Below are 23,953 nucleotides of genomic sequence, written 5' to 3'. Positions count from 1 at the left end.
CCTGCCCCCACGGGTTCTCAGATCTTGGTGGGCTCGCTGCGTGTGGTGTGGGCCTCGGAGCCGGCAGCTTCACTTCCCCGGCCGAGGCCGCAGCCGGGGAGGCGACCACAGTGTTCCTGGCAGGGAGGATTTATCGAGCGCCTGCTCTGAGCCCAGCCGCGCGCTCACTGCTGGGAGGTGTACAGGCGGATCAAATGGGAGCGCGGCTAGAAGCGGCCCTTTGCGCGCCTGCCAAGTGCACACTCGGGGGCCTTTTAATCCTGCTCCTGCAGCTCCTGTGCCCGCAGGCCTCTCACGCAGCGCTGCCCTTGCTCCTTGCTCCCACCTGTGCCCAGGGCAGCCCGCCCCCTCCCTACCTCTGCCGCTCAGAGGAGAAGCTGAGGGGAAGCCGTGCGGGGCAGGGCCAGGTGCTTGCCAGGCAGAGCTTGAGCTGGCCTCCGGGTTGCTGGAGGTGACGGGAGGGGGGAAGAGGGATGGCTTTGGGGGAGTGGGGCTGTGCTCGGAAATCAGCTGGGGCGCCTGAGCCCCCCGCCCCCCGGAGTCTGGCCATGCATCTGACGCAGGGAGTCCCCCTCTGGGGAAGGGACACAGTGGAGGGCGGGCTGATGCCGTTTGGAGAGCTTGGCTCTGGCCTGTTGGAGCCTCTGTCCGCTGGCTGGTGGAGGGCTTGTTTGGGCTTCTGGTAACCCTGTTCCCCAAAGGCCCTAGGTGAGCCTCCTCAAAGAGCTTTCAAAGCTGCGTGGCTATGCTGGAATTCTGTGCCTGTCTGGGGGTCTGGCTGAGCCCATGGTTTCTGGAACTGGGGGTTTTGTAGCTGCCAGGGCAGGATCTGCCGGCACCAAGGCCCTGCCTCCCCAGGGATGGGCAGACCTTAGAGTGACCAAGTGGCAAGTGCCAGGGACCTGACCTGCACCCCTCGAGCCGGACCCCTGGGTCTCTGTGTCCACACCTCCTCCTTCCCTTGCGCCCTGCAGCCCCATGCTGCCCACAGGGTGCTGTGGCGTCCACTCCCAGAGGTCAGAGGGGCTTTTGGAAAGCAGCCGCCCTCCCCTGCCTGCCCTTCCTGGGCTCTGATGGTCAGGTGGTGGGCTGCTGCCATAGGCCGCAGTGAAAGCATCGACCCGGGAGCTCCTGGCAGAGCTGTATTGATGGCGGACAGGTTAAGCTGTCCCTGAGGAAAATCTGTGTGTCAGGCTGAGGAAGCAGGTCTGGGCAGGCAGGGAGGTGGCAGGGACTGGGGGCCACGGTTCCCAGGGTGGCCTGTGCTTGAGGCAGGCTGAGAGGCACCTGGCCGTACCTGGGGCAAATGAGGGGTTATTCCAGTTCCAGGCTGAGCAGGGACCGGAGTGGCAGTCGAGGGACAGCCAGGCCCTGCGTTCCCTTGCAGGCTGGAATGGGAGTGAATGCTGGCGCCGTGGGCTTCCCCGGGGCCTGCCATCTTGGGGTGTGCTGTGTGTCTGTGGCCGGGGTGGCCGGGGTGTTTCTGCTGGTGCCGTCCCCGGCGTGGAGAGCAGGGCTGAGTTCTCAGTCTGAGGGCAGGGGCAGTGTTGGGGTGACAGCTATGCCCAGTGCGGGGGGCTTGTTGGCCCTGTAACTTGCCCTGTGGGCTGCCTTCCCGGGGCGGGGCACTCTGGCTGACTCCCCCGAGCCCCCAGCTCCTGAGGAGTGCAGGTGTGTGGGCATTCTGAGCTGATCCTCACCAGAGCAGAGCCCTGGGGGTGTGCAGTGCTGTGTCCCTGGCGTGCCCACGTGCTCAGTGGACTTGTGCCTTGAGGTTCAGCCTGGTGGCAGGGGTACTGACTGCTGGTACGTGCCAGGCCGTGGTGGGTCTGCACCTGTCCTGTCAGGCTGGCCCCCTGGCCCACATGGGCTCTTTAGTCATGTCCGTGCTTGCTCTTGAAGGTGTGGAGTGGACTGCTCCTCAGGCCTTGAGACAGAGGGAAGCTTGTGCTTGCCTTGTTGGAGTTACAGGAGCTCTGATCCCAGCACTGCGCAGAGCCAAACTGCAGGCTCAGTGGAGACAGGATGCCTAATGCCCCTGGGCCGCCACTCCATCCTAAATTCCCTCTTGGCCCACGTAGTCGGGTGCGTGCAGTGTGTGATGCTGTCTGGGCATGGTGCATGGTTCATGGTTCATGGGAAGGTAGTGGGAGAGCCTGGTGCTACGGTGTTCTGGGGTTACCTTTGAATGCCAAGTACCCCATGTTCCTGCGGGCAGGCGGTCTGTGCTCTGGTGACCTCACACCCACACCCACAACCCCCCTGCCGCCCGGGGTCTCGTGGACTGTGGGAACTTGGGGTGCTGTGTTCGAGGCTCCTGGGCCTCCTCGGTTCAACCGCTTTGAACAGGCCCTTCTGCAGAAGCCACTTGGTCCCTGAGGGCAAGACCCGGCTTGAATGGACTGGGTTGAGGTGAGGTTCCCCTCGTGCAGGCGGGCAGACACCTGCCGCGGGGCCCTGGCTGCAGGCCTGGAGTGTGGGAAGCTGGCCCGTAATGGTGGGGAGCTGAATCCACTTTTTGTTAAGACTTATTTATTTTTATTGGGAACTCGGATGTATAGAGAGGAGGAAAGAGAGGAAGATCTTCCATCCGATGATTCACTTCCCAAGTGGCTGCGACAGCCGGAGCTGAGCCGATCCGAAGCCAGGAGCCCAGAGCTTCTTTGGGTCTCCCACGCGGGTGCAGGGTCCCAAATCTTTGGGCCATCCTTAACTGCTTTCCCAGGCCACAAGCAGGGAGCTGGATGGAAAGTAGAGCAGCCAGGACTTGAACCAGTGCCCATATGGGATCCCTTTGCATGCGAAGTGAGGACTTTAGCCACTAGGCTACTGCACTGGGCTGATTCTATTTTTATAATTTAATATTTTTAACTTAAAGATTTTTTAAAGGTATTTATTGCTATTGGAAAGACAGATCCGATTTATGGAGGGAAGGAAAGATAGAGAAAGAGGTTCCATCCACTCGTTCACTCCCCAAGTGGCAGCAACGGCCAGAGCAGAGTGGATCTAAAGCCACAAGCTTCTGGCAGCTTACTCAGGCAGGTGCAGAGTCCCAAGGCTCTGGGCCGTCCTCCACTGCTTTCCCAGCCACAGGCAGGGAGCTGGATGGGAAGTGGAGCACCTGGGACGGGAACCAATGCCCTATGGGATCCTGGCGTGTACAGGGCAGGGTTAACCAACAGAGCTCGTGCATTGGGCCCAAGACTGATTGATTGATTTGAGAGAGATTGCTGGCTTACTCTCCAGACAGCCACACTGGGCTGGGATGGGCCAGCCAGGAGCTTCTTGGGTCTCCCACAGGAGTGGCAGACGTCCGAACCCTTGGGCTGTGCCCCACCTCTTTTCCCAAGCCATTCGCAGGGAGTTGGATCGGCAGTAGAACAGCCTGGGTCTGTTGGAGGTGTTAGCTGCCATGCCATACTGCTGGCCTCTGTTTAACATCTCTGTGAAGTATCTGAGATGCAGAGACCACTATGGATCCACTCCTTCACACCCCACAGCCCCACTGGTGTCTGCAGGGACCTTGAGCCTGGTCCGTGTAGGCGGCTGGGACGCTGGCCGGATGCCTGCCTGTTGGGTAGCCTCGCTCTGGGTTCTCACCTGGGCAGCGTGTGTGGACTTTGAGCCGGAGGGTGAAAGGTGTGTGTTCTGTGTGTGGATGGCAGCCAGGCAGGGCTGCACCTGGTTGCTGGGTGCCTGTCCCAAGGCTGTGCAGTGCCATGCCCTCCGTGTCGGGGGTGATGCGCTCTGGCCCGGTTACTCGGCCCTCTCCCTCCAGCCAGGGGACAGGGAACCAGGGCTTCACATGGTGGCCCTGAGGGACCTCACAATAATGGCAGACTGCGGGTCCTGAAAGGGACCCTGTGTGACTGGGACATGGGGAAGGTGACCCGGTTAGCTCAGTGCCGAAGGCCACATGGGTTTTTTTTTTTTTTAAAGATTTATTCATTTTTATTACAAAGTCAGATACACAGAGAGGAAGATCTTCCTTTCGATGATTCACTCCCCAAGTGAGCCGCAACGGCCGGTGCTGTGCCGATATGAAGCTGGGAACCTGGAACCTCTTCCAGGTCTCCCACGCGGGTGCAGGGTCCCAATGCATTGGGCCGTCCTTGACTGCTTTCCCAGGCCACAAGCAGGGAGCTGGATGGGAAGCAGAGCTGCTGGGATTAGAACCGGCGCCCATATGGGATCCTGGTGCGTTCAAGGCGAGGACTTCAGCCTCTGGGCCACGCCGCCAGCCCGGGGTTTGCTCTTGAGTGCTGGGTGAGGGAGTGGGGCAAGGGGCATTGCTGTCTCCAGTGCCTTGTCCTTCCCTGTTCCATCTGAAAAATGGGCATCTGAACAGCTGTCAACAGCTCCAGGACCAAGAGCTGCCAGTGGCAGGCAGCACCAAGCTGTGGTCCTGGGTGGCCTGGCTGTGTGCCTCGGGCGTCGCTGCTTTGTGCCTTTGAGCCTCAGTCCTGGAGCCTCTGAACATGGACCCCAGGGTGCCCTGTCACCTTCAGCTCCACCTGCTTTGCAGCATGGAGCCCTTCCTGGTGCCCCTGCCCCTTTGTTCAGCTGCCTCCTGGGACCTCCGCCCAGGCCCTGTAGCTCCCCTGCCACCCTTGGTTTCCCCTGTGCCCTGTGTGCTTACAGATGCTGCCCGTGTACGGGCTATACCTGCCTGCAGCGTGGGGGGTGGTGCTGGGAGTCACCTGGTCGCTCCAGCTCACCCCTGGAGCCACAGAGCCCTGGCTGACCCGCAGTGTCACATGGAGGGACCCAAATGTGCGCTGTGGAAGCCTCCTGCCACAGCCTGGCCCTGTAATGGCAACCCTGAGCTGTCAGGGAGGGCTGCTGTGGCTAGTGACCCGCAGGGTCTCAGTGGGCAGCTTGTCCTGCAGCGCCCCTTGATGACTCAGAGCTGGTAGCTGGGAGCTCTGTGGGTGGCAGTGGCCTGCAGGGTCTCCTCTGGTTCCAGGTCAGGAGCTGGGCCATCAGGTAGGGCCTCCCCCCCCCACCGCATTAGTGCCAGCCAGACTCAGCTCATTGGCCGAAGGAGCCTGTCCCTTGTGGGCACGGGACAATCTGAGGCTGGTGGAGGGGGAGGATGTTCTCAGGCACAGTCAGGGAGGACCCCCCCCGTGGTCTCCTGCCCACCCTACCTGCAGGGTGACTGCTTCATGCAAGTGAGCTCAGAACACGCCAAAGGCAAATATAATAATGAATTTATTATGAAGCCGCTTGGGCTCCTGGGATCACGTGACACCCTGCTGCCACAGTGCCGCACTCTGCCACGGGGCGACCAGCCTTGTGGGGGCGCTGGGGCTCACCCCTTGTGGGACAAGGGCATCTGCGGACCTCCCCAGGGACGTCCTGTGTTTGTTCCCCAACATCTCTTCTCTGCGGTAATGAAGAATTACCCAGAGCGGTGATTAGAGAATGCAGGTCCAGACTGTGCAGCGGCCGAGCCGGGAAGCCCCGCTGGGCCCAGGCGCTCGGGGTGTGATTACCCCGGGGTGGGGGGCGCTGGGGGTGGGGGGAGCAGATTGGTGCTTGAACCGGGACCCAGCAGAAAATTCATCTCGGCTATTAGCTTGTAATTACAGAGCGAGGGGGGAGCAGGCCCGAGGTCTGGTGCCGGGAAGAGAGGGGATGAAAGGAAGCAGTAATTATGGGATCGGCGGGGAGGCGGGAGGCTACGGCTGCTGCTGATTACTGCAGGGAGGGGGCCGAGCAGATACCACACTTAATGGAGCACTAGCCCCCCCAAGTCCTGCCGCTGAGGGGAGGGCACAGGGACCAAGGTGAAGGGGGTTTCCGGGGACCCACGTGGGGGTCCCTTTCTGGCCTGCTGGTGGAGTGACCGAAGGAATGGATGATAGACCTGGCAGGGCCTCCTGGCACCGTGACCTGTCCCCGGGCCGTGGGCCAAGCTCTTCGGTGCCCTGAGGCTCAGGGAGCCTGGTGCTGGCTGTGTCTGGGCGGGCTGCTTTCTCCTGCTGTGACAGTGGCTGGGAGGAGCCTGCTCAGGGCAGCCGGGAAGGCCCTGGGTGGACCTGGGCCACCTAGACCCAGCTCCCATTCCTGCTGTACAGGAAAGCTCTCCCCACCCCGCCCCCATCCATCATAGGCCTTCATGCCGGGAGCTTATTCCCAGCTGTTAGGATAATGAATTTACATGAGCTGATAATGTAGACAAGAATTCAGTCAATGGCCAGGAGCGCACAAGTTAATAAATACCTCTCTAATGAGGGCAGGGGGAGGTGGCCTTCCTCTCCCCGCCTGCTGCCCCTGGGGCCTTGAAGAACACTGGGCACCTGCCACAGCACACCTGTGGGGGCTGGGGGCAAAGGCAGGCCTGGGAGGTGATGGCCAAGGCATGTCTGCCCTCAGGCCCAGGTCAGAAAGCTGACCTGGACTTGGACTGGGACCCCCGCCCGCTGATGTGCACGGGCTGGCAGGAATGCTAATTTTAGACTCCTCTTAATGAAGCCGCCAGTGTTTAGGATTCTATTTTAAGGAGCCTGACATCAGCGGAGTGGCTTCCCAGTCTCTGCCTGCCCAGGAGCTGCAGCTGACACGGTGGTGGGGATGCTGTGGTGGGGGCTGCAGGGACACCAGGGCTGGACCTGGCAGTGGGAGTGTCTGTGTCAGGATGCTAAGCAGGATTGATGGTGGCCTTGAGGCCTGGGGGGTTGCCGGGGCTGGGCAGGTGCTCCTGGGGAGAAGGGCCTGGGTTCGGGCTCCAGCACAGTGGCAGGCACCCCCAGGTCCTGACGTGGTCCTGTCTGGTCAGTTTCCTTGGATGCTCCTGCTTTCAGAAGCCTGGTCCATAGCGGGAAAACAGAACCCAGAGTTGTGAAGGGCCCAGGAGCTCGTGCCCGGGCCGACGGGAGTCCTGGAGGGGGTTGGCTGGTGGGCCCCTCCTGCAGCCCCCTGCCCTGGCCTTTCAGTGAAGTGGGCTCACCCACATGGCCCAGCATCTTGCCGCCTTGGGTTAGTCCCCAAGCCTCCTGCTAGTGCAGACAGTGGGAGGCTGTGGCAGCGGCACGCCAGCCCCACTGTGGGCTTTTGAAGCTTGACCCCACCCGTGGGAACCGTCTCTGGCTGGGACTCTGCAGGCCCAGGTGAGAGTAGCTAGAGCTGGGCTTCCCTGTGATCCCTGGGGCCACATCCTGTTTGGCCCCCATGGACAGGTGTGCGTGAGCTGCCTGTGTGCACGCGTGCAGGCTGCCGATAGCCCAGGAGACAGGTTTAGGTCCTAGACCTACTATTGGCTTGTCTGGGACCCTGACCTCCCCCAAGCCACAGCTCTGGGGGTCTCCCGGGATGGTGGGAGTGGCTGTCTTGGAGAAGCAATGCAGGACTCAGCTCCTTTGAGGTCAGGCTTGGTCCCCCTAAAGCCCAGGCTGTGCCTCACACCAGCTGGCGACCCCACCAAAAGCACTCCACCATGAGCCCATTGTGGCTGGCATCTTCATATGCCTGCGTTGGCTCCCACGTGCATTGGTACCCTCCATGTCCCTGTGGTCAGCCTTCACTGGCCACTGCTAGGCACTCAGGGTCGTGGAGTGGGAGGCTTGGGCCGAGTCACCCAGCCCTGGCAGCGTTTGCCTGGTTCTGCCTTGCCGATAGCAGCGTAGTGTGGCCAGCCAGCCTGCCCCACAGGCAGAGCCCCCCAAGCCCTGACACTGACATGAGGTGGGGACCACAGAGGCAAGCTGTGAGTGTGGTGTGGGAAGCAGCTGCTGCCCCAGGCTGCCCGTGGAAATGTCTTGCCTGCAGTTGGGGTTCCCGTCAGGGTAGTGCAACTGCAGGTCCTGGTCCTGCCCCACCCCTGTTCTGGAAAGAGCCAAGGACACGTGAGGCCTTCTGTGCCGTGTGACCTGTGGCAGCTGTGAGGCCAGCTTGCCGGCCACCAGTCCTTCGTGTCCCAGCCCAGACTTGCTTCTGCTCAAGGCTGCCCAGGCGGCCCTGCACACCCCTCCCCCCACCAGCTCCTGGCCCCACCTGACCGGGGCGTGGGGTGCACTGTGGGGGTCCCCTGAGGCAGAATCCCTTGGGGCCTTAGTTCAGGAGAAGGCAAGGGTGGAGGGGGTGAAGCCAGGGCCGGAGCAGGGCTGACCACTCATGGCACCTCCATTTCCTGGGACAGGGTATTGCCACCGCACCAGCTGCCAGGGGGCTTCAGTAGTGGACCTTTCCTGGACGTGGACTGGGATGGCATCATGCCACTTGGTGCTGTTGGCTAGGGCCAGCTGTGCTCTCTGCGGTGCTGCCTCTGCTCTGGCCTGCCTGCTGGCCCCCCTCCTTGCATGCGGCCCCCTGCTCTGGTGCTGGGCTCTCCTGCCCCCCCGGGTGACTTGGTTCTTCTTTTCCTGTTGCAGGCATGAGCCATGAGCCCAAGTCCCCCTCGCTAGGGATGCTCTCCACCGCCACCAGGACCACCGCCACCGTCAACCCCCTCACCCCCTCGCCGCTCAATGGCGCCCTGGTGCCCAGTGGCAGCCCTGCCACCAGCAGCGCGCTGCCCGCCCAGGCCGCGCCGTCCTCCGGCTTTGCCGCTGCGCTGCGCAAGCTCGCCAAACAGGCGGAGGAGCCCAGAGGTAAGAGGCCCGCCCCGTCCAGCGGGGCCCGTACACCTGCCATGTCCAGGGCTCCACCTTCGCTTTGCTTCTCTGCTTGGCCTGTCTGCATTGCTCTATCCTCCCTTTGTGGCAGGAGCTGTGGTGAGGACGCCCAGCAGTGCAGAGGCAGCCCAGGGCTGCTCCGTGAGCAGGCAGGGCGAAGGGGCCCCATGTGTTCCTGGAAACACACTTGGCTGCAGAGCAGGTGTGGCTGGGGGCACCGGTGGAGCCCAGCTTGTGGGGCTGCCTGGGCAGTGGGATGCTGTGTGACTGCAGGCAGAAAGTGGCCCTCTCTGGGCTTCAGGCTTCTGGTTTGAACAATAACTCGCTCCAGGAGCAGCTCCTGTGTTGAGCGTCTTGGAGTTCCGTAAGACAAGTGGGACAAATGGAGGCGCCCTGTGGGCGTTGGCACCGTTGCCCATGCTGGGCCCTGGCTTCGTGTCTGCGGCGTCCACACAGGCCCCAGCTTGCTGAGGGACATAGCAGAGGGGTACTCAGTGCTGGGGTGTCGAGGGCAGTTTCCTGCCTGGCCTTCCAGGCCAGGGACACAGTGTATACTGCCAGACACCCATAACCAGGCGTGGTGGCTGCTGGCTCAGTCCTCCCGCATGACTCCCGGACACTTGCATGGGGCCGTGGTGGCCCAGGGCCAGGGCAGGTGAAGAGGGCACCCGTGTCCCCCCACACCTGGGTCTGGGTCCTCATCCTCTCAGCTGGACAAGACTCGGGGGTTCCCCCGCACCTACCGTGTGCTGGTGTCTGCCTGGGGTGTTGTAGTGGGCGCCGGTCAGTCTTTCACAGGGTGTCCTGAGTTTGTCCCCTGCTGTCACTGTCCGTTCCCGCCCTGGCTCTGGATTTGCTGGTCTGATGTGTGTGGCTTCCTTTCCCAGTGGGCCTCACAGGGTCCACAGAATCGCCAGCTCCGGCCCTGCGAAGGCCACCACAGGCAGGACTGGAGGCTTGGTAGTCTGCAGCAGACGTGGTTATAGTGGTGCGTGGCCCTAGTGGCCGTGGACATGTCCAAATGACCACTGGCCCGATCTTTGTCCTGTGAGAGCACGGCTTCCCCCGCCAGTGAGCCTAGAAACCTCGTCCTGTTTTTAGCCGCCTGACCGCGGCCGATCCATGCTGCGGCTGAGGCCTCTGTCCTTCTGCCTTGCCATGTCCGCTGTCCCGGGGCTCTGTCAGCGCCCCCAGCTCTCATCTCCTGGGGCAGGCTTTCAGGAGCGGGCAGGCTCGCCTCTTGTCCAGCCCGCTTCCTGCTGCTCACTTGCCTGGGCCCCTCCTGGACATGCACTATTGGAGGGGGATGGGACAGCACCCTAGGAACCGTGATGATGGGGGGAACAGGGCCAGGTGCAGGGCGCTGCCCATCCCTCGTGCTGTGTCACCTCTGCCACCCGGTCCTTCTCTACCTCACGGGGCTGGAATGAGAGGGGTGTGTGTCCCCTGGCCAACCGCGAGTCCAGGAGGCTGCTCCCTGAGCTAGCAGGAGGATTTTCTGGAAGGAGCCTCTGATTGCAGTTTGGGGTCTGACCATCCGCTGGTTCCAGGTTAAACCTTGGACCCTTCCTCGGTCGACAGGCCAGGGCTCCACTGAGCGGAGGCAGTCTGGCCTTGGCCACCCTCCTGCGTCACTGTAATGGGCTTTCTGTGGGCCACTCGGCACTTCTTCCTCTGAGGCTGCCAGGCTGGGGGCCCTCACTATTCCACGACAGCCGTGGCCATGCCCTGTCCCCGGAGGAACAGCCATCTGGCCCCATGTCTTAGGACTGGCTTTGCTGCAGGCTGTTGCTGCCCTAGGAGCTCACCCCACACCTGCCGAGGGTAGACACGCGTTGGGTGACTGTGCCCTCTCTGGCCTTGGGCCGCCTGGTGGGATCTGGACACTCCTAGACTCCAGCGAGCAAGTTGAGATTGGGCCTCGGCGTCAGCCAGGGATGCGGCTCCCCAGTGCTGGCCCTGGCGGCACATGGCCCACTGCACGGGCTCACTCTTGGAGGAGCCCATGTGGACACCTGTGGCCACAAGGGACAAACAGGCTGTGGAGGGAGGTCCCGGGTGTCCCCCGCCACCTTCCTTCCACGGGCTCTGCAGGTGAGGTGGGGAGGCCAGCCTGGTGATGGACAGGTCCCCAGTGCTGCCTGGGCAGACAAGGGCATCCCTCTGTCAAAGCCATCCTGGGCTACTGCCCGCCTACTCGCTCGCCCGCCCGCCTGCCCGCCTGTCTGCCTGTCTGTCACAGAGCGAGCTCTGCTGCCTTGGAAATCTGCCTTTGAAGCAAACAGCAAAACAAACCCGGGTGGGAAGCTCCTGGCTGGCGCGCGGGGGGTGGCGGCTCCGTGGGTGTCTGGCGGCACAGGTGTGAGCTGAGGCTTCTCCCAGGCTTCTGGGGCAGGAGAGGCACACCCCCTCACCTGCCCAGTGGGTGCTAAGGCCCCCCACTCTGTCCCTTTGGCCCATGGTGAGTCCCTTGCCTGCCTTTTACCCAAAGAGGCTTTTGTGGCTGCAGGACCTGACGGGGAAGCAGGCCGGGCACTGCCTGCCAGAGCTTGTGGCTGCCCCCATGGCTGTCAGGCAGGCAGGCCCTCCCCAGTCCTCAGGGTGGAGGCTGCCCACTGGCTGTGCCCAGGGCCCGCAGTGTCTGTCCACCTCGTCCTGCCTGCTGTGCCCTGTGGGGACTTCACTTCCCACTCCTTGTGGGCTCAATGCTCCTGTCCCTGGGGTGTGTCTCAAGGGTGGACCCAGCTAAGCACTCTCTGCTGGCTCGGCTTGCTTGCGTGTCACCACGTGAGCCGGCCGGGGCAGAGCATGGAAGGATGGAGAGAGTGACAGCCCAGTTGCCCACCCCCGCCCCAGCACCCGGGCTGCAGGCCAAGGAGGGAGACCCGGTGAGCTCGTGGTCCTTCCCCAGAGTGCGTGCGTCCTGTCACTGCAGCGTCTCAGCCGCCATCTGTCGTCCCCCTGCACGGAGCTCTAGGTGGAGGTGTTGGCCAAGACCGGACCGACATCCCGCCCTCTTTCTGCCCTGTTCGCTGTCAGCTGGCTGAGGCCCGTGACTTTGGGGGCTGAGAGGGACGTCCCGTGGCCTCAGGGTGCCGTGGTAGAGCACACGTTGGTGCCCGACTGGGCGCGTCTCCGTCTGCGGGAACTGACAGGTGCTGCGATGTGCCACACAGCATCCGTCCTCGCTGTTCCCCCGGGCTGGCTCCGGGGTCCCAGCTGTTAATTACACGCGTGTGCCTTCAGCCCCAGCACTGATCTGCCGGGTCAGACAGCAGAGGCAGTGCCAACACCCGTGCCTCTTGTCACCTCCAATCCGGCCTTGTCTCGTTGACGAACTCCTGGCTGAATACCGCCAGTTAATTACGGTGATCGCGAACCTTCCCAGTGCAGCCTGGCGGTGAGAGGGAAGGGCCAGGCGCCAGCCTTGCTAATTGGCGGTGCGTTGTCAGGGTATTGATCCCCGCTGCTCTGGCTGGTGAAGAAGCGGCCTTCTGCCTCCAGGGGGATTAGCCCGCTAATTGTCGATGGCCTGGTCCCAGCCAAGACCCTGCCCCTGCCTTCTCCGCACCGTTGCTCTGGGTGGCGAAGCTAACTCCCTGAGGGGCCCCCGGGCCAAGTGGCTGAGGTCTGCCTGACCTGCAGGGAGGGCTGTAGAGACCCCTGAGCCAGCTGCTGCCTCCAGCCCAGGACCCCCGGCGCCTGGACCCCTTTCAGGGTGGTGCCCTGTTCATTTAACTCACCTTCAGCTGCAGCCAGCTGTGCTGAGCTCCGTGGGCCTGAGGCTGAGAGTGGGCTGTCTCCAAGAGGAGCAGGGGCCAGGCACTTCCCACAGCAGCCAGGAGGGTGTGGGCTGATGCTGGTGGCAGAAGCCACCCAGCGGTCAGGTGCTGACGGGACGTCCAGGCTGCCCATCTGTGGGGAAGAATGAGTTAGGGAGGGAAGGCTCACTCCCTGAAGGGCCACAGGGGCCCGGGCACATGAGCAGGGAACAGGGTCAGAGCAGGAGCAGCTGGGCTTGAACTAGCTGGCGATGCAGGCAGCGACCAAGCTGGCTGAGCCACCGTGCAAGCCTGTATGCTGAACTCACCAAAGTCATGTGGAGAAGTCCCCGGGCCCTGGGCATCCCGGGGTGAGCAGACCCAGTGCATGGCACCATGCCTACCCAAGCCCTTGCCGGGGTTGGGTGTCTTCTGTGTGGTCCTCTGCGCTGTGGCTGCAGGTGCAGTGCCCGCCAAGGCTGCTGGCGCTGCTCACCTGGGGGGCCGAGAGCCCCGACTTTGCTCTCTCTACCTGCCGTGGCGCTGCAGGCCCCAGAGGGTGGCAGGAGGCCGTCCATGCGGGCACCCCCAGCTTAGGACTGGCAGTGATGCCTTCTGTTGTGTTTGATAGAGCGGAGCGAGCCAGTAAACACATGAGGGTCATTCGAGGACCTTGGGGTCTGCCCTGAAACTGGATCCCTGGATGGCACCCAGCCCCTTGGGCAAACCTGGCTTGTCCTGCACCTCCGAGGCCCTTGCTGTGGGACAAAAGCCCCCCGCCTCCTGGGGGGTGAAGGACGCCTGGGCTGGCCGGGGCAGAGCTGAGCCTCCGTTTCCACCCAGTGCCAGTCTTAGGGTTGGCACGGCCTGCATAGGGTGATGGAATTCTTAGGGGCTTACTTATCTGGGTGGAGCCCATGAGATGGGAGTGTGAACAAGGTGCCTGTCCACCAGCCGCTGTGGGGCGTGGCTGCAGGTTGGTGGGGTGCTGCTGGCTGGACTAGTTGTCACCTGGGGACGGGATCCCCGGGAAAGAGGGGAGGGGGGTGTGGGGATCTCAGATCCCACCAGAGTACCCCTTGTGAGCTTCTGGATGCCAGGAGCTGCTGCCGGTCCTCCCTTGTAGGCAATGGTGTTAGAGGTGGTGTGTGACTCCCCTGTGGCCCCTTTAAGGCCTGAGGCAGGCTGTGAGCTCAGGTCTGTACTGGCCTTGCTGGCCTCCCACTCGGGCGCTTAGGACAGCATGTGGGCACTGGTACCACTTAGGAAAACAGTCACGTCCGTCTAGCAGGGGGGCCTTCTCGGCTCAACCCCAGCCAGAGGTGTCCGCCCAGCCCTGCACACTGGGCAAACACCCTGAGCCTGGGCACAGGTGGGGTGCAGCCTGTGGGGCTGCTGCTCGCCTCTGCTGTCCGGGGCTCGACTGTGATGACATCCAGGGCCTCATCTTGGGTCCGGCTGCTGGTTGCTGGCCCTTTGGGTCAGTGACGTGGCCAGCAGCCCCCAGAGCCCACCTCTGCCTGTGGGATGAAAGCCCTGTGGTCCCTGCTAATGTGCTTGGTGCCCCCTAGGACTGCTTCTGTTCCACAAGTTGTCTCCTTCCTCTGGGGTTTCGGGACAGGCCCTGTGCTGTGTGCCCTGCTGGCCAGGCCTGTGAGGCAGAGGCAGGGGGAACCTCAGAGGGGACGTGCTGTGGTGCCCACCGTCAGCTGTCTGTTATCTCCACAGGGTCATCGCTGAGCAGCGAGCCGTCCCCCGTGTCCTCGCCGGCCACCAACCACAGCTCCCCGGCCAGCACGCCCAAGCGTGTGCCCATGGGCCCCATCATTGTGCCCCCTGGGGGCCACAGCGTCCCTAGCACGCCGCCTGTGGTGACCATTGCCCCAACCAAGACTGTCAACGGCGTGTGGAGGAGTGAGAGCCGCCAGGTGAGTGGCTCGGGCCCCGGGCAGGTCCCCCGGTGGGTGGCCACCGCCCCGGTCAGGGCCGCCTGGTGGTGGCTGCCCATGCTGGTGTCTGTAGCCTGGAGGAGGCAATTGGAAGTAGGAAGAATGGCCAGCTGGAGATTGGGTTTGTGTCTGATGAGGCCCTCCCTGGGCTGGCTGGCCACACTGGGAACTTTTCTGCTTAGAGGGCTGCTGGGAGCTGGTGCAGGCACCTGGCTAGGGCCGCTGGGCCCCTGGGACCTGGAGCCAGCCCTTCCTAATTAAGAACCTTTGTCAGCTGCTGGTCTCCCCTGGAGTTCCCTGAGGGGTAGCCCTCTTGGAAGGAGATGCTTATTAAACCAGTGCCTGGAGCCTGTGCTGTGCCCTCCTCCCTCCCACCTGGGACCCCCGTGGGGCTGCCTGGAGGAGCCCCTGGCTGACATCCACTCCTGGTGGCCAGGGGGCAGGTCGCTGCTGGCCTGACTCTGCACGGTGAAGTTTGGAGATGGGGCCCTGGGGGGGAGGGTCGGGGGTTGCCCTTGGCCTGAAGCCACAGTTCCCTCCTCCTTGGAGGGCCCAGGCTCTGGCTCCCAGAGGTCAGTTCCTTGGTGTCCTGCAGCCGGGGCCCTTCTGCAGCTGTGGCCCCTGCCGAGCGGGGCTGCCAGAGGAGGCCGCACACCGGCTGTGCCCGAAGCCGCCCTGCTCCCCAGAGGCCGGCGGTTCCCTCCCCTCCCCACATCCTCGTGCGCTGTACTGTCGCTGCAAATGCCTGGTAGACGCACCCCACTTCCAGGTGGCATCCAGGCTGGCGCCTGGCCTTGGGCACACTTGCCCAACGACCTCACTGCCAGGTGTCTGTCACAGCTTGGCCTGGCTCTGTGCAGACACGTGACGTGCCCCCAGCTCTCCCCCTGATGTTCTGTGGCTGGGAACGTGTCACCTGGTGCCGCCTTCAGGCAGGGCTTTGTCCCCAGCTGGGGAGGGATTGTTGGTCCATAAGCGGCCTGCCTCTGCCACCTGTAGGGTGGGCGAGCTCTGGGGCTGCCGCCTCCCCCTGCACCCACAGCTCCACATTCCCAGGGTTGGCCCCCTCATTTTCCCGCGGGGCAAAGGTGTCATGTGGGATCCATCCCCGCCCTGGAGGTCCAGCCTGGTGGCGCCTCTCACTAAAATTCCCACATGTTCGCACCTGTACAGTGCGCCAGTGCCAGGGGTGGTACCATTGTGGCTGGGGAGGGGGTGGCAGTGGGAGGACACGAAGGCCAAGTGCTCAGGGTCAATAGAAGGTTCTGGCAAGAGTCTGGATTCCCAGCCCAGCATGGGGCATCCGCAGGTGTGTTCCATCCTTGGGAGCCTCATGTTAACATAGCCTCCCGGAAGGGCAGGCTGGAGACCTGGGGTGGTGAGGACCCTGGATGGGAGCAGCTGTGGCCGTCCCTTAGAACGCCCATCAGCAGCCCCCCGCCGAGGACTGATTATCACCGACTGGGTACATGTGAGGGCCGTGCGGACAGGCGGGGTGCCGCGCTGGCCCTGGGCTCTGACGCAGGAAGGCAGGTGGCAGCCCGTGGGCTCGCATGGGACTGAAGCCTCGGGGACATCCCCTGCCCTGTGGCGTGCACAGCCAACGCTCCTGCTGCTTCTGCGTCAGCGTGGGCAGTGCTGTGTGTGCAGCCCTGGAGCTGATGGCCCACAGGCCTGGGTGCTCACCTGAGCTTCCTGGGACAGCAGGAAGGAGGCCCAGGAGTGGCAGGCAGACCAGGTTCCTGCTACCACCCATGGGGTCCCATGGCTCTGGTGTCCCCAGACTTGAGGACCTTGGGTGGGGAGGGGAGCCTACATGTTGCCCCCAAGGTAGTGGTACTGAGAGTGTCACACGGCTTCACCAGTCACGGCTGGACTGGAGCTTGCTGTGGACAGCTTTCCCAGCGTGGGTACTGCATAGGCCTGGCTACAGTCTCCCCCTTAGCATGGGGGAGGTGTAGCCCACGTTTGCTCTCAGCAGGGGCAGGCCCTGAGGCTGCCACCTGGAGTTGGGCCCGGGGCCTGGCCCACGTCTGCTGTCTGTTGGGGCTGGGCCGGTGCCCGGGCTGCAGTCCCACCCCACGTGACTGTGCAGGGCTGTTCCCAGACAGGTCGGGCCGGTCGAGCCCAGGCAGCTGCCTGCTCTGGCAGGTGCCAGGACCACCCCGGGGGCTGGCTGGGGTTAGAGCAGCCTGTTCAGCCCAGGGAGACAGCTACTTCCTGGGGCTTTGCTGAGCAATTGTCCCAGCTGCAGGGCCGGCTCCTCGGATGGACGTGGGTGTGGAGACCCAGGGTCCACGTGGGAGGGAGCAGGTGATAGGAGGCTGGGAGCCCCTGCCATGCTGTGTCCTGTCACAGCCACACGTCTCAGTGACCCCTCAGCATGGGGAGTCATGTCTGTGGGGTAGGCCTGTGCTGCATGGCCTGGACACTCGGGGCTGCGTTCTTGCGGGAGCTGCAGCAGGAAGCTCTGGCTGTGCCCCGACGCCCTTCTGTGCCCTCCACAGGACTCCAGCTCAAGGGGCGGCAGCAGTGGGCGGGAACGCCTCCTCGTGGAGCCTCCGCTGCCCCAGGAGAAGGCTGGCGGCCCAGCCATCCCTTCGCACCTACTCAGCACCCCCTACCCCTTCGGCATCTCCCCCGGCTCCGTTGTGCAAGATTCCCGATTCCCGCCGCTCAAGTAAGTGCTGCGGGCGGGGTTTGTGGTGGGCACAGGGGCTGAGAGGCCAGATGGTCACTGGTCGCTGCAGCCGGCTCAGCCACGGGGGCCATGGGCAGTCCTGGCCACTCCTGCTGTCCATGTCCCCGCTTGCCAACTCTGCTCAAGCCTGGCCGTGGTCCTGGGAGCCAGGATTCCCCCCAGCCCCAGCCCCTGGCAGGGCCTGTCCCAAGAGTGGCTGTGGAGAGGGGCCCGTTGTCTCACCCACACCTCCATCCTGCAGCCTGCAGCGGCCCGTGCACCATGTGGTGCCCCCTAGCACCGTCACCGAGGACTACCTACGAAGCTTCCGGCCGTACCACACTGCTGAGGACCTGCGCATGTCCTCCCTGCCGCCCCTCAGCCTTGACCCGGCCGCAGCGGCCGCCTACTACCACCCCAGCTACCTGGCCCCACATCCCTTCCCCCACCCAGCCTTCAGGTGAGACCCCCTCTCCTGTTGGAGCCAACCTTGGGGGGAGGTAGGAGCAGCCCCCAGGACCTTTCTGGGCTCTGACCAGACTTGACACCCCCCCACCCCCGCTAATGCTGTGCTGGCTTGTCAGTTTTGCCTGGCTGGCAGGAGCCAGAGTGGTTTGCTGTGCCACAGGCACAGGTGCTGCCTAGGCCCCCTCCTGGCCCGCAGCCCCCCTGCCATGCCAGCTGGGGTGCACGTGGCCCTGCCCATGTTGCTGGTTTGCGCGCTCACCGGCTCCCCTCTGTTCTGCACAGGATGGATGACTCCTACTGCCTGTCGGCCCTGAGGTCACCCTTCTACCCCATCCCTGCCCCCGGCTCCCTGCCCCCACTGCACCCATCTGCCATGCACCTCCACCTGTCTGGAGTGCGTTACCCCCCAGAGCTCGCACACTCGTCCCTGGCCGCGCTACACGCAGAGAGAATCTCAGGCCTCAGCGCCGAGAGGTGAGCCGGGCCCCAGGCTGCCATGGGGCGGGGAGCCCTGTGCCCTCCTGCCCTTGGCCCGGCTGTGGGGCTGGATGCCACACCCTTGGCCTGCCCTCCCAAGGCCTTGCCTGCCCTGTGCGACATGGCCAGGCCACACTTTGGGCTCTTGGAAGGGGGAGGGCAGAGGGGCGCTCTGCCCCGTCCCCGGTCCCGGGCTCAAGCCCTCTCCAGCTCTGGGCACTGGGGCACCTGCTTGCAGTTCGCAGACTCTCTGCTTTGCCCCCCAGGCTGCAGATGGACGAGGAGCTGAGGCGGGAGCGGGAACGCGAGCGTGAGGCTGACCGGGAGCGGGAGAAGGAGCGGGAGCTGGAGCGGCAGCGTGAGGAGCGGGAACAGGAGCGTGAGCGGGAGAAGGAGCGCGAGCGGCAGCGGGAGCAGCGGGCCCGGGAGAAGGAGCTGCCAGCTGCCAAGGTGCTGGAGCCAGCCTTCCCACCCGCGGCCGAGCTGCACGTGCTGCGGGGCCACGCCACTGAGGAACGGGTCAGGTCCGCGGAGCAGCTGACCCCGACGCGAGCAGGTACCAGGGCAGGGCCCAGCAGAGGGAGTCATGGAGGGCTGGGCTGCCGGGGTGTCGGCCAGCATTAGCCCCCCGATCCTGCTGACGGCTAGCCTTGGAGTCCCAGAGTTGGGGCGGGCACCCCAGCAGGTGGTGGGGATGTGGGCTGCAGGCTGCAGCGAGCCCTGGTGGAGCCCATGACTTGGGAGTGTATCTCCGTTTTGCCGGAGACGGCCATGTGCACTGGGCTGCTGCTGTGACAGCCCTGCAGTGTGCAGGTACCTCCTCTGCTTTCTCCCACAAGGCCCCACTGTGGAAAGAAGGCTCTAGAAGGGCCCTGGCAGAATGCTGCGTGGGCCACCCTGGTGCCCCACTGTGACGGCCTTCTTTCCCCACAGAGAAGGTGAAGGAGCCGGGCCTGCAGGCGCCCAAGCCCGTGCAGCACCCTTTGCACCCGGTACCCGCCCCTCACCACGCAGTGCCCAGCCTCATCTCCACGCACGGCATCTTCTCCCTGCCGGGCAGCAGCGCCGCCACAGCCCTGCTGATCCAGCGCACCAACGAGGAGGAGAAGTGGCTGGCCCGGCAGCGGCGGCTGCGGCAGGAGAAGGAGGACCGGCAGTCGCAGGTGTCCGAGTTCCGGCAGCAGGTGCTGGAGCAGCACCTGGACCTGGGCCGGCCCCCAGCACCGCTGGAGGCGGAGCAGCGGTCTGACAGCGCCAGGTGGGCGAGCGGGACAGGTCCTGTGGCTGGGAACCCAGGCTTCCTTGTTCCCAGCCGGCGTGTGCGTTGGCCCTCCTGAACCCTGTAACCTGTGTGTAAGAAGTCCACGGGTGGAAGGAGGTTCACTCAAGATGCCCTCGGCCGCGCCTGTTCTGTTTTTATTGCTGTTACTGAGACAGGGAGCTTGCCTTTCCACCAGAGTAGAAAAGGACCTTTCGTGTGTCTGTCACAGGCCACAGCCACTTGCACTGGCATTCTAACAGGATGTCCCCCGGGAGCCACACCTCGGGCAGTAGCAGCCCCGTCGGGGCCGTGCTGTCCTGTTCCCCGGCTCTGACCTTGGGCTGAACCTCCTGGCAGGAGTTAGAGGGGAGAGCTTGGGTGGTCTCTGAGCTGTCCCTGTACCCAGAGTTGTGGTTTCTGTTCTCTTTAGCCTTGGCTTCCTCGTCCTTGACCGGGGTGGGGGTCAGTGGGCCTGGATTGCAGGCCCGGCACGGTAAGGCCTCTAGGTCCATGCCTGGACCACCAGGACACTCTCGTTGGTGAAGAGAATCACACTGCCCAGGGCTCCCATGGACCCTGGTGGGAGGGTCGGGGTCTTTGAGCTGTGTGTGGCTGCGCCGGGAGGGCACCCTTCTGAGCATTGCAGACCTTTTCCGACAGGGTCCCTGTGCTCTGAGCTCTGCTCTGTGCTGAGGGTTTGACTCCTTTGCTGTCTGCCCTGACAGGGCTCCTGTTACACTCAGCTGCTCCTGGTCAGTGGTGCTGTGAGCTAACAGGAAGCCTGGCCACGTGCCTGCGGAGCCTCTGCCTGCCTGGGTCATTGGGCAGCGTAGGTTCAAACATCCTTCCTGGAAGTTATTTTCAAGTCTGGAAGGCAGAGTGGCCAGTCTTCTTCGGCTGGTTTGTTCCCCAGGGCCGACTTAGGCTGAAGTGCGCAGCCAGGAAGGAGGTCTGGGTGTCCTGTGTGAGTGGGGGGAACCCAGCGGTCCAGGCCACCATCCTCCCCTGCCACCTCCCGGGCGTAGCAAAAAGAGGCATAAGGGGAAGTGCAGTAGTAGCTGGGACTTGAAGCAGGCACTCCATTGGGATGCAGGTGTCCCAAGCAGCAGTGGGTCCCGGGGCACTGGGCTGTCCATCCCAGCATGCCACTCTCACTGAGAAGTGAAGGGAGATTTGGAAAGCCACACAAGAGCCCCTTGCGGGCTGAATCTTGTTTAGGGTGGAAGATGGCTGTGCAGCCAGGTTCCCTACCCAGCCCTGCAGGCCTGGTGTCTGCGGTGCTGACAGCGGCCGCTGGGGGGCAGCAGCCCCCCGCCTGTTTGGGTTTGGGAGCCAGTTATCTCACTCTGTCCCTGGGAGGACAGCTGTCAGAGCGATGAGGGCCTTGCAATGGCGCCACCTCTCCTCCATGGCCAGCCTGTCAGTGAACACTGGGGAGGGGCCCTTGTCGGCTGCCAGCCTTACAGAGCTGGGGCCTGGCCTTCGGGGAGTGCAGGCAGGAGCCAGGGATGCTGGGCCAGAGCCGGACGTCCGCACTTCCCAGCAGCAGCGGGAAGCCCCAGTGCGTGGGCCTGGCATGCCGGGTGGGGAGAGCGCACCGCGGGCCTATGGGGGAGGTAAGGCAGCCCACCCTCCATGACTCAGTTCCTATTGCTTGTCCCTAGGCCAGGACCAAACCGTCACGAGCCAGGCAGCCGGGATCCCCCGCAGCACTTTGGGGGACCACCACCTCTCATCTCCCCCAAGCCCCAGCACCACACTGTGCCCACGGCCCTCTGGAACCCCGTGGCCCTCATAGACAACACCCTGGAGACGCGACGTGTTGAAAGCCACACTCTGCATGGCCACTCGGCCGCGTTCGAGCCCAGCCGCCAGGCTGCAGTGCCTCTGGTGAAGGTGGAGCGTGTGTACTGCCCGGAGAAGGCCGAGGAGCCCCGGAAGCGCGAGGCGGCCCCCCTGGACAAGTACCAGCCCCCGCCGCGGGAGGCGGGCAGCCTGGAGCCACAGGCCTTCTCCCACGGGCCGGGACCCTTCCTAGCTGACCTGGAGAAGTCCACGCAGACCATCCTGGGCCAGCAGCGGTCCTGCCTCCCCCAGGCCACCTTTGGGGAGCTCAGCAGGCCATTGAAGGCCGACTCACCCTACCGGCCCCCGGCACCGCGGGCCCCCGACCCCGCCTACATCTATGACGAGTTCCTACAGCAGCGTAGGAGGCTGGTCAGCAAGCTGGACCTGGAGGAGCGCAGGCGGCGGGAGGCCCAGGAGAAGGGTAGGCACCCCCAGAGGCCCTGGCCTGCCCGGGGAGGGGCGGCTTGTGCCCCAGGGCTGGGGGACCCCGGGCCCTGGCTGCACTCTTGTGCAGATTCACAAGGCCAGCTCAGCAAGGTGCCCCGGTTGTCACTGGTGCAGCACCCAGGGCCCCCGTGGGCCACGGTTCTGCAGACAGGTGGGGGAGGGCAGCAGGTGATGCCATCCTGACCCAGGGCAGGCAGATGAAGAGTTAGCCATTTTTAAAGATTTCTTTACTTAAAACCAGAGTTACAGACGGAAGCAGACAGAGGTCACCCATCCGCTGGTTCACTTTCTACATGGCTTCAGTCACTGGAGCTGAGCTGATCCAAAGCCAGGAGCTAGAAGCTTCTTTTGGGTCGCCCATGTAGGTGCAGAGTCCTGAGGCTTTGGGCCATGCTCCACTGCCTTGCCAGGCCACAAGCAGGGGGCTAGAACTGGCACTCACAGGGGCTGCCAGCCCACAGGTGAAGGATTGGTGTGCTGTGCCACTGCACCAGCCCCAAGGCCAAACATTTTTCTGCCTTTCCCCAGGAGGGGAGACCCCCGCTGCCCGCGCCCACAGGTTCCCAGGCTGCAGGCCAATAAACTGTCTCTTGCTGCAGACAGGCCACTTAAGGCCGACTCGCCCTGCCGGCCCCCGGCACCGCGGGGCCCACAGGCCTGTGTAGGCTACACTTAGGGCCCTGCCAGGGGTCAGGCCTGCCCCACTTGACCATCTCATTTACCGTTTGAAAGGTGTTCACTGCTCAGACGGCTTCAAGCCAGACTGAAACCAGGCAGCTGGGATCAGTCCCGTTCCCCCATGTGGCCGTTCTCTACTGGGCATGGTAACAGGCAGCTGGGGCAGAAGTGGAGCAGCCAGAACCCGGGCCGTTGCTCAGGTGGGGTTATTTGTGGGGTGGAGAAACAGAGAGCTGCTGTCCACTGGCTTAAGCTCAGCTGGGTCCCAGGAGCTGTAGTCCCCTGAGGACAGCGGGGACCCACCGGTCACCAGGGCCTGCGTTAGCAGGAGGTTGCAGTCAGGCTGGGGCTGGGAGTTCAGCCCAGGCTCTCTGTTGTCGCTCTTTATCCAGTTCCACTCACTTGCCTTATAAAGGGGAAGAGGGGTCCTTGAGGCACCGCTGCCCTGCTGTGTTCCCTGTGTCCCCTCCTGGAGGCGCAGAGCGCATGAGCACCAAGCCTGTGCCGTGATCAGGGAGGCTGTGTCAGCTTCCCAGGAGCTGCCCTGCTGGACCGGCCCGAGACCCCGGCTGGCGGGGTGCTGCGAGGGGCCTCTGGGCCGGCAGTGGGGTACACACAGCCTCCTCTGCCCTCAGGGTACTATTACGACCTCGATGACTCCTACGACGAGAGCGACGAGGAAGAGGTCAGGGCCCACCTGCGCTGTGTGGCCGAGCAGCCGCCCCTCAAACTGGACACATGCTCCGAGGTACCGCGTCTCCCTGTCCCCGAGGCGTGCAGCCGGCCGTGCCTGAGCCCTACAGCCCAGCACGGGTTGCCGAGGGCGCCTGCAGTGGTGGAGGCCAGCGGCCATCAGGGCTTTCAAACTCATTTGTTTTCTTTCCCAATCCAGAAGCTAGAGTTTTTGCAACTTTTTGGCTTGACCACCCAACAGCAGAAGGAGGAGTTGGTGGCCCAGAAGCGGAGGAAGCGCCGGCGGATGCTGAGGGAGAGAAGCCCTTCGCCGCCGCCCCTGCAGAGCAAGCGACAGACGCCCTCCCCGAGGCTGGTGCTGTCCACCCGCTACAGCCCCGAGGACATGAACAGCAGCCCCAACCTGGAGGAGAAGAAGAAGTTCCTAACCATCTTCAACCTGACCCATGTCAGCACCGAGAAGAGGAAAGGTAACGGCCTGGCCTGGCCCTGCAGGGCGGGAAGGTGGGGCTTGCTGTTGGGGCTCAGGGAAAAACAGGCCGGCGCTGGGCTAACACGCCCCATGTGGAGCCCACTGTCTCCTGGCCTGGGTGGGCTTAAAGGCTCACCAGCTGCTCGTTGGCAGTAGAGCCTGTCTCAAGCTGACCCCGTCACTTGTCCATCTGCTAGTCCCTGGGAAGGAGGTCCTTCAGCTGGCAGGGAGGGGCAGCTGGCAGGGTCCACAGGGCCTCGTGATGGAGGGGCAGACGTGGGCATGGCCAGGAGCCAGCTCGGACCAGTGTGCCTCCCCCCGCCGCACACAACCACCCTGGGACAGGTCCTTGGTCAGAATGCGCCTGGTGGAGGCGGGGCCAGGGTGCGCTGCCTCAGTCACAGTGGGGACGTGTGTGTGCGTCACTTTCCCGTGTGCTCAGTCCCCCTCTAACCCACCGCCTCCTCAGAAGGAAGTCAGAACCAGAGGGCCCCTCAGAGTTGCCAACGTGGCTATGGGTGCTTCGCACTTCATCTCTTGTGTTTGACCAGCAAGGCTGAGTCGTGGCCTGTGAGGGTTGGTGACGGGCTGACGGGACGCA

General features: G+C 63.8%; 1 protein-coding gene across 17 annotated transcripts in view; it reads left to right on the top strand.

Moving 5' to 3' along the window:
* Nucleotides 1-23,953, top strand: part of GSE1 (Gse1 coiled-coil protein) — a 263,243-nt gene that overhangs the window by 235,178 nt on the left and 4,112 nt on the right. For 11 of the 17 annotated variants that reach the window (XM_058674632.1, XM_058674629.1, XM_058674628.1 and 8 more), the window contains 10 exons: nucleotides 8,376-8,594; nucleotides 14,108-14,307; nucleotides 16,836-17,008; nucleotides 17,271-17,468; nucleotides 17,759-17,950; nucleotides 18,220-18,509; nucleotides 18,887-19,211; nucleotides 20,879-21,483; nucleotides 22,823-22,935; nucleotides 23,080-23,350. In XM_058674632.1, the coding sequence (XP_058530615.1) occupies nucleotides 8,376-8,594; nucleotides 14,108-14,307; nucleotides 16,836-17,008; nucleotides 17,271-17,468; nucleotides 17,759-17,950; nucleotides 18,220-18,509; nucleotides 18,887-19,211; nucleotides 20,879-21,483; nucleotides 22,823-22,935; nucleotides 23,080-23,350 (2,586 nt within the window). The remainder of the gene's footprint in view (nucleotides 1-8,375; nucleotides 8,595-14,107; nucleotides 14,308-16,835; nucleotides 17,009-17,270; nucleotides 17,469-17,758; nucleotides 17,951-18,219; nucleotides 18,510-18,886; nucleotides 19,212-20,878; nucleotides 21,484-22,822; nucleotides 22,936-23,079; nucleotides 23,351-23,953) is intronic. The other 6 variants (XM_058674633.1, XM_058674642.1, XM_058674645.1 and 3 more) reach the window with 3 other exon arrangements.

Source organism: Ochotona princeps, chromosome 16 (assembly GCF_030435755.1).
Source record: "Ochotona princeps isolate mOchPri1 chromosome 16, mOchPri1.hap1, whole genome shotgun sequence".
NCBI classification, from domain to species: domain Eukaryota; kingdom Metazoa; phylum Chordata; class Mammalia; order Lagomorpha; family Ochotonidae; genus Ochotona; species Ochotona princeps.
This window is presented reverse-complemented; position numbering and strand designations above follow the sequence as displayed.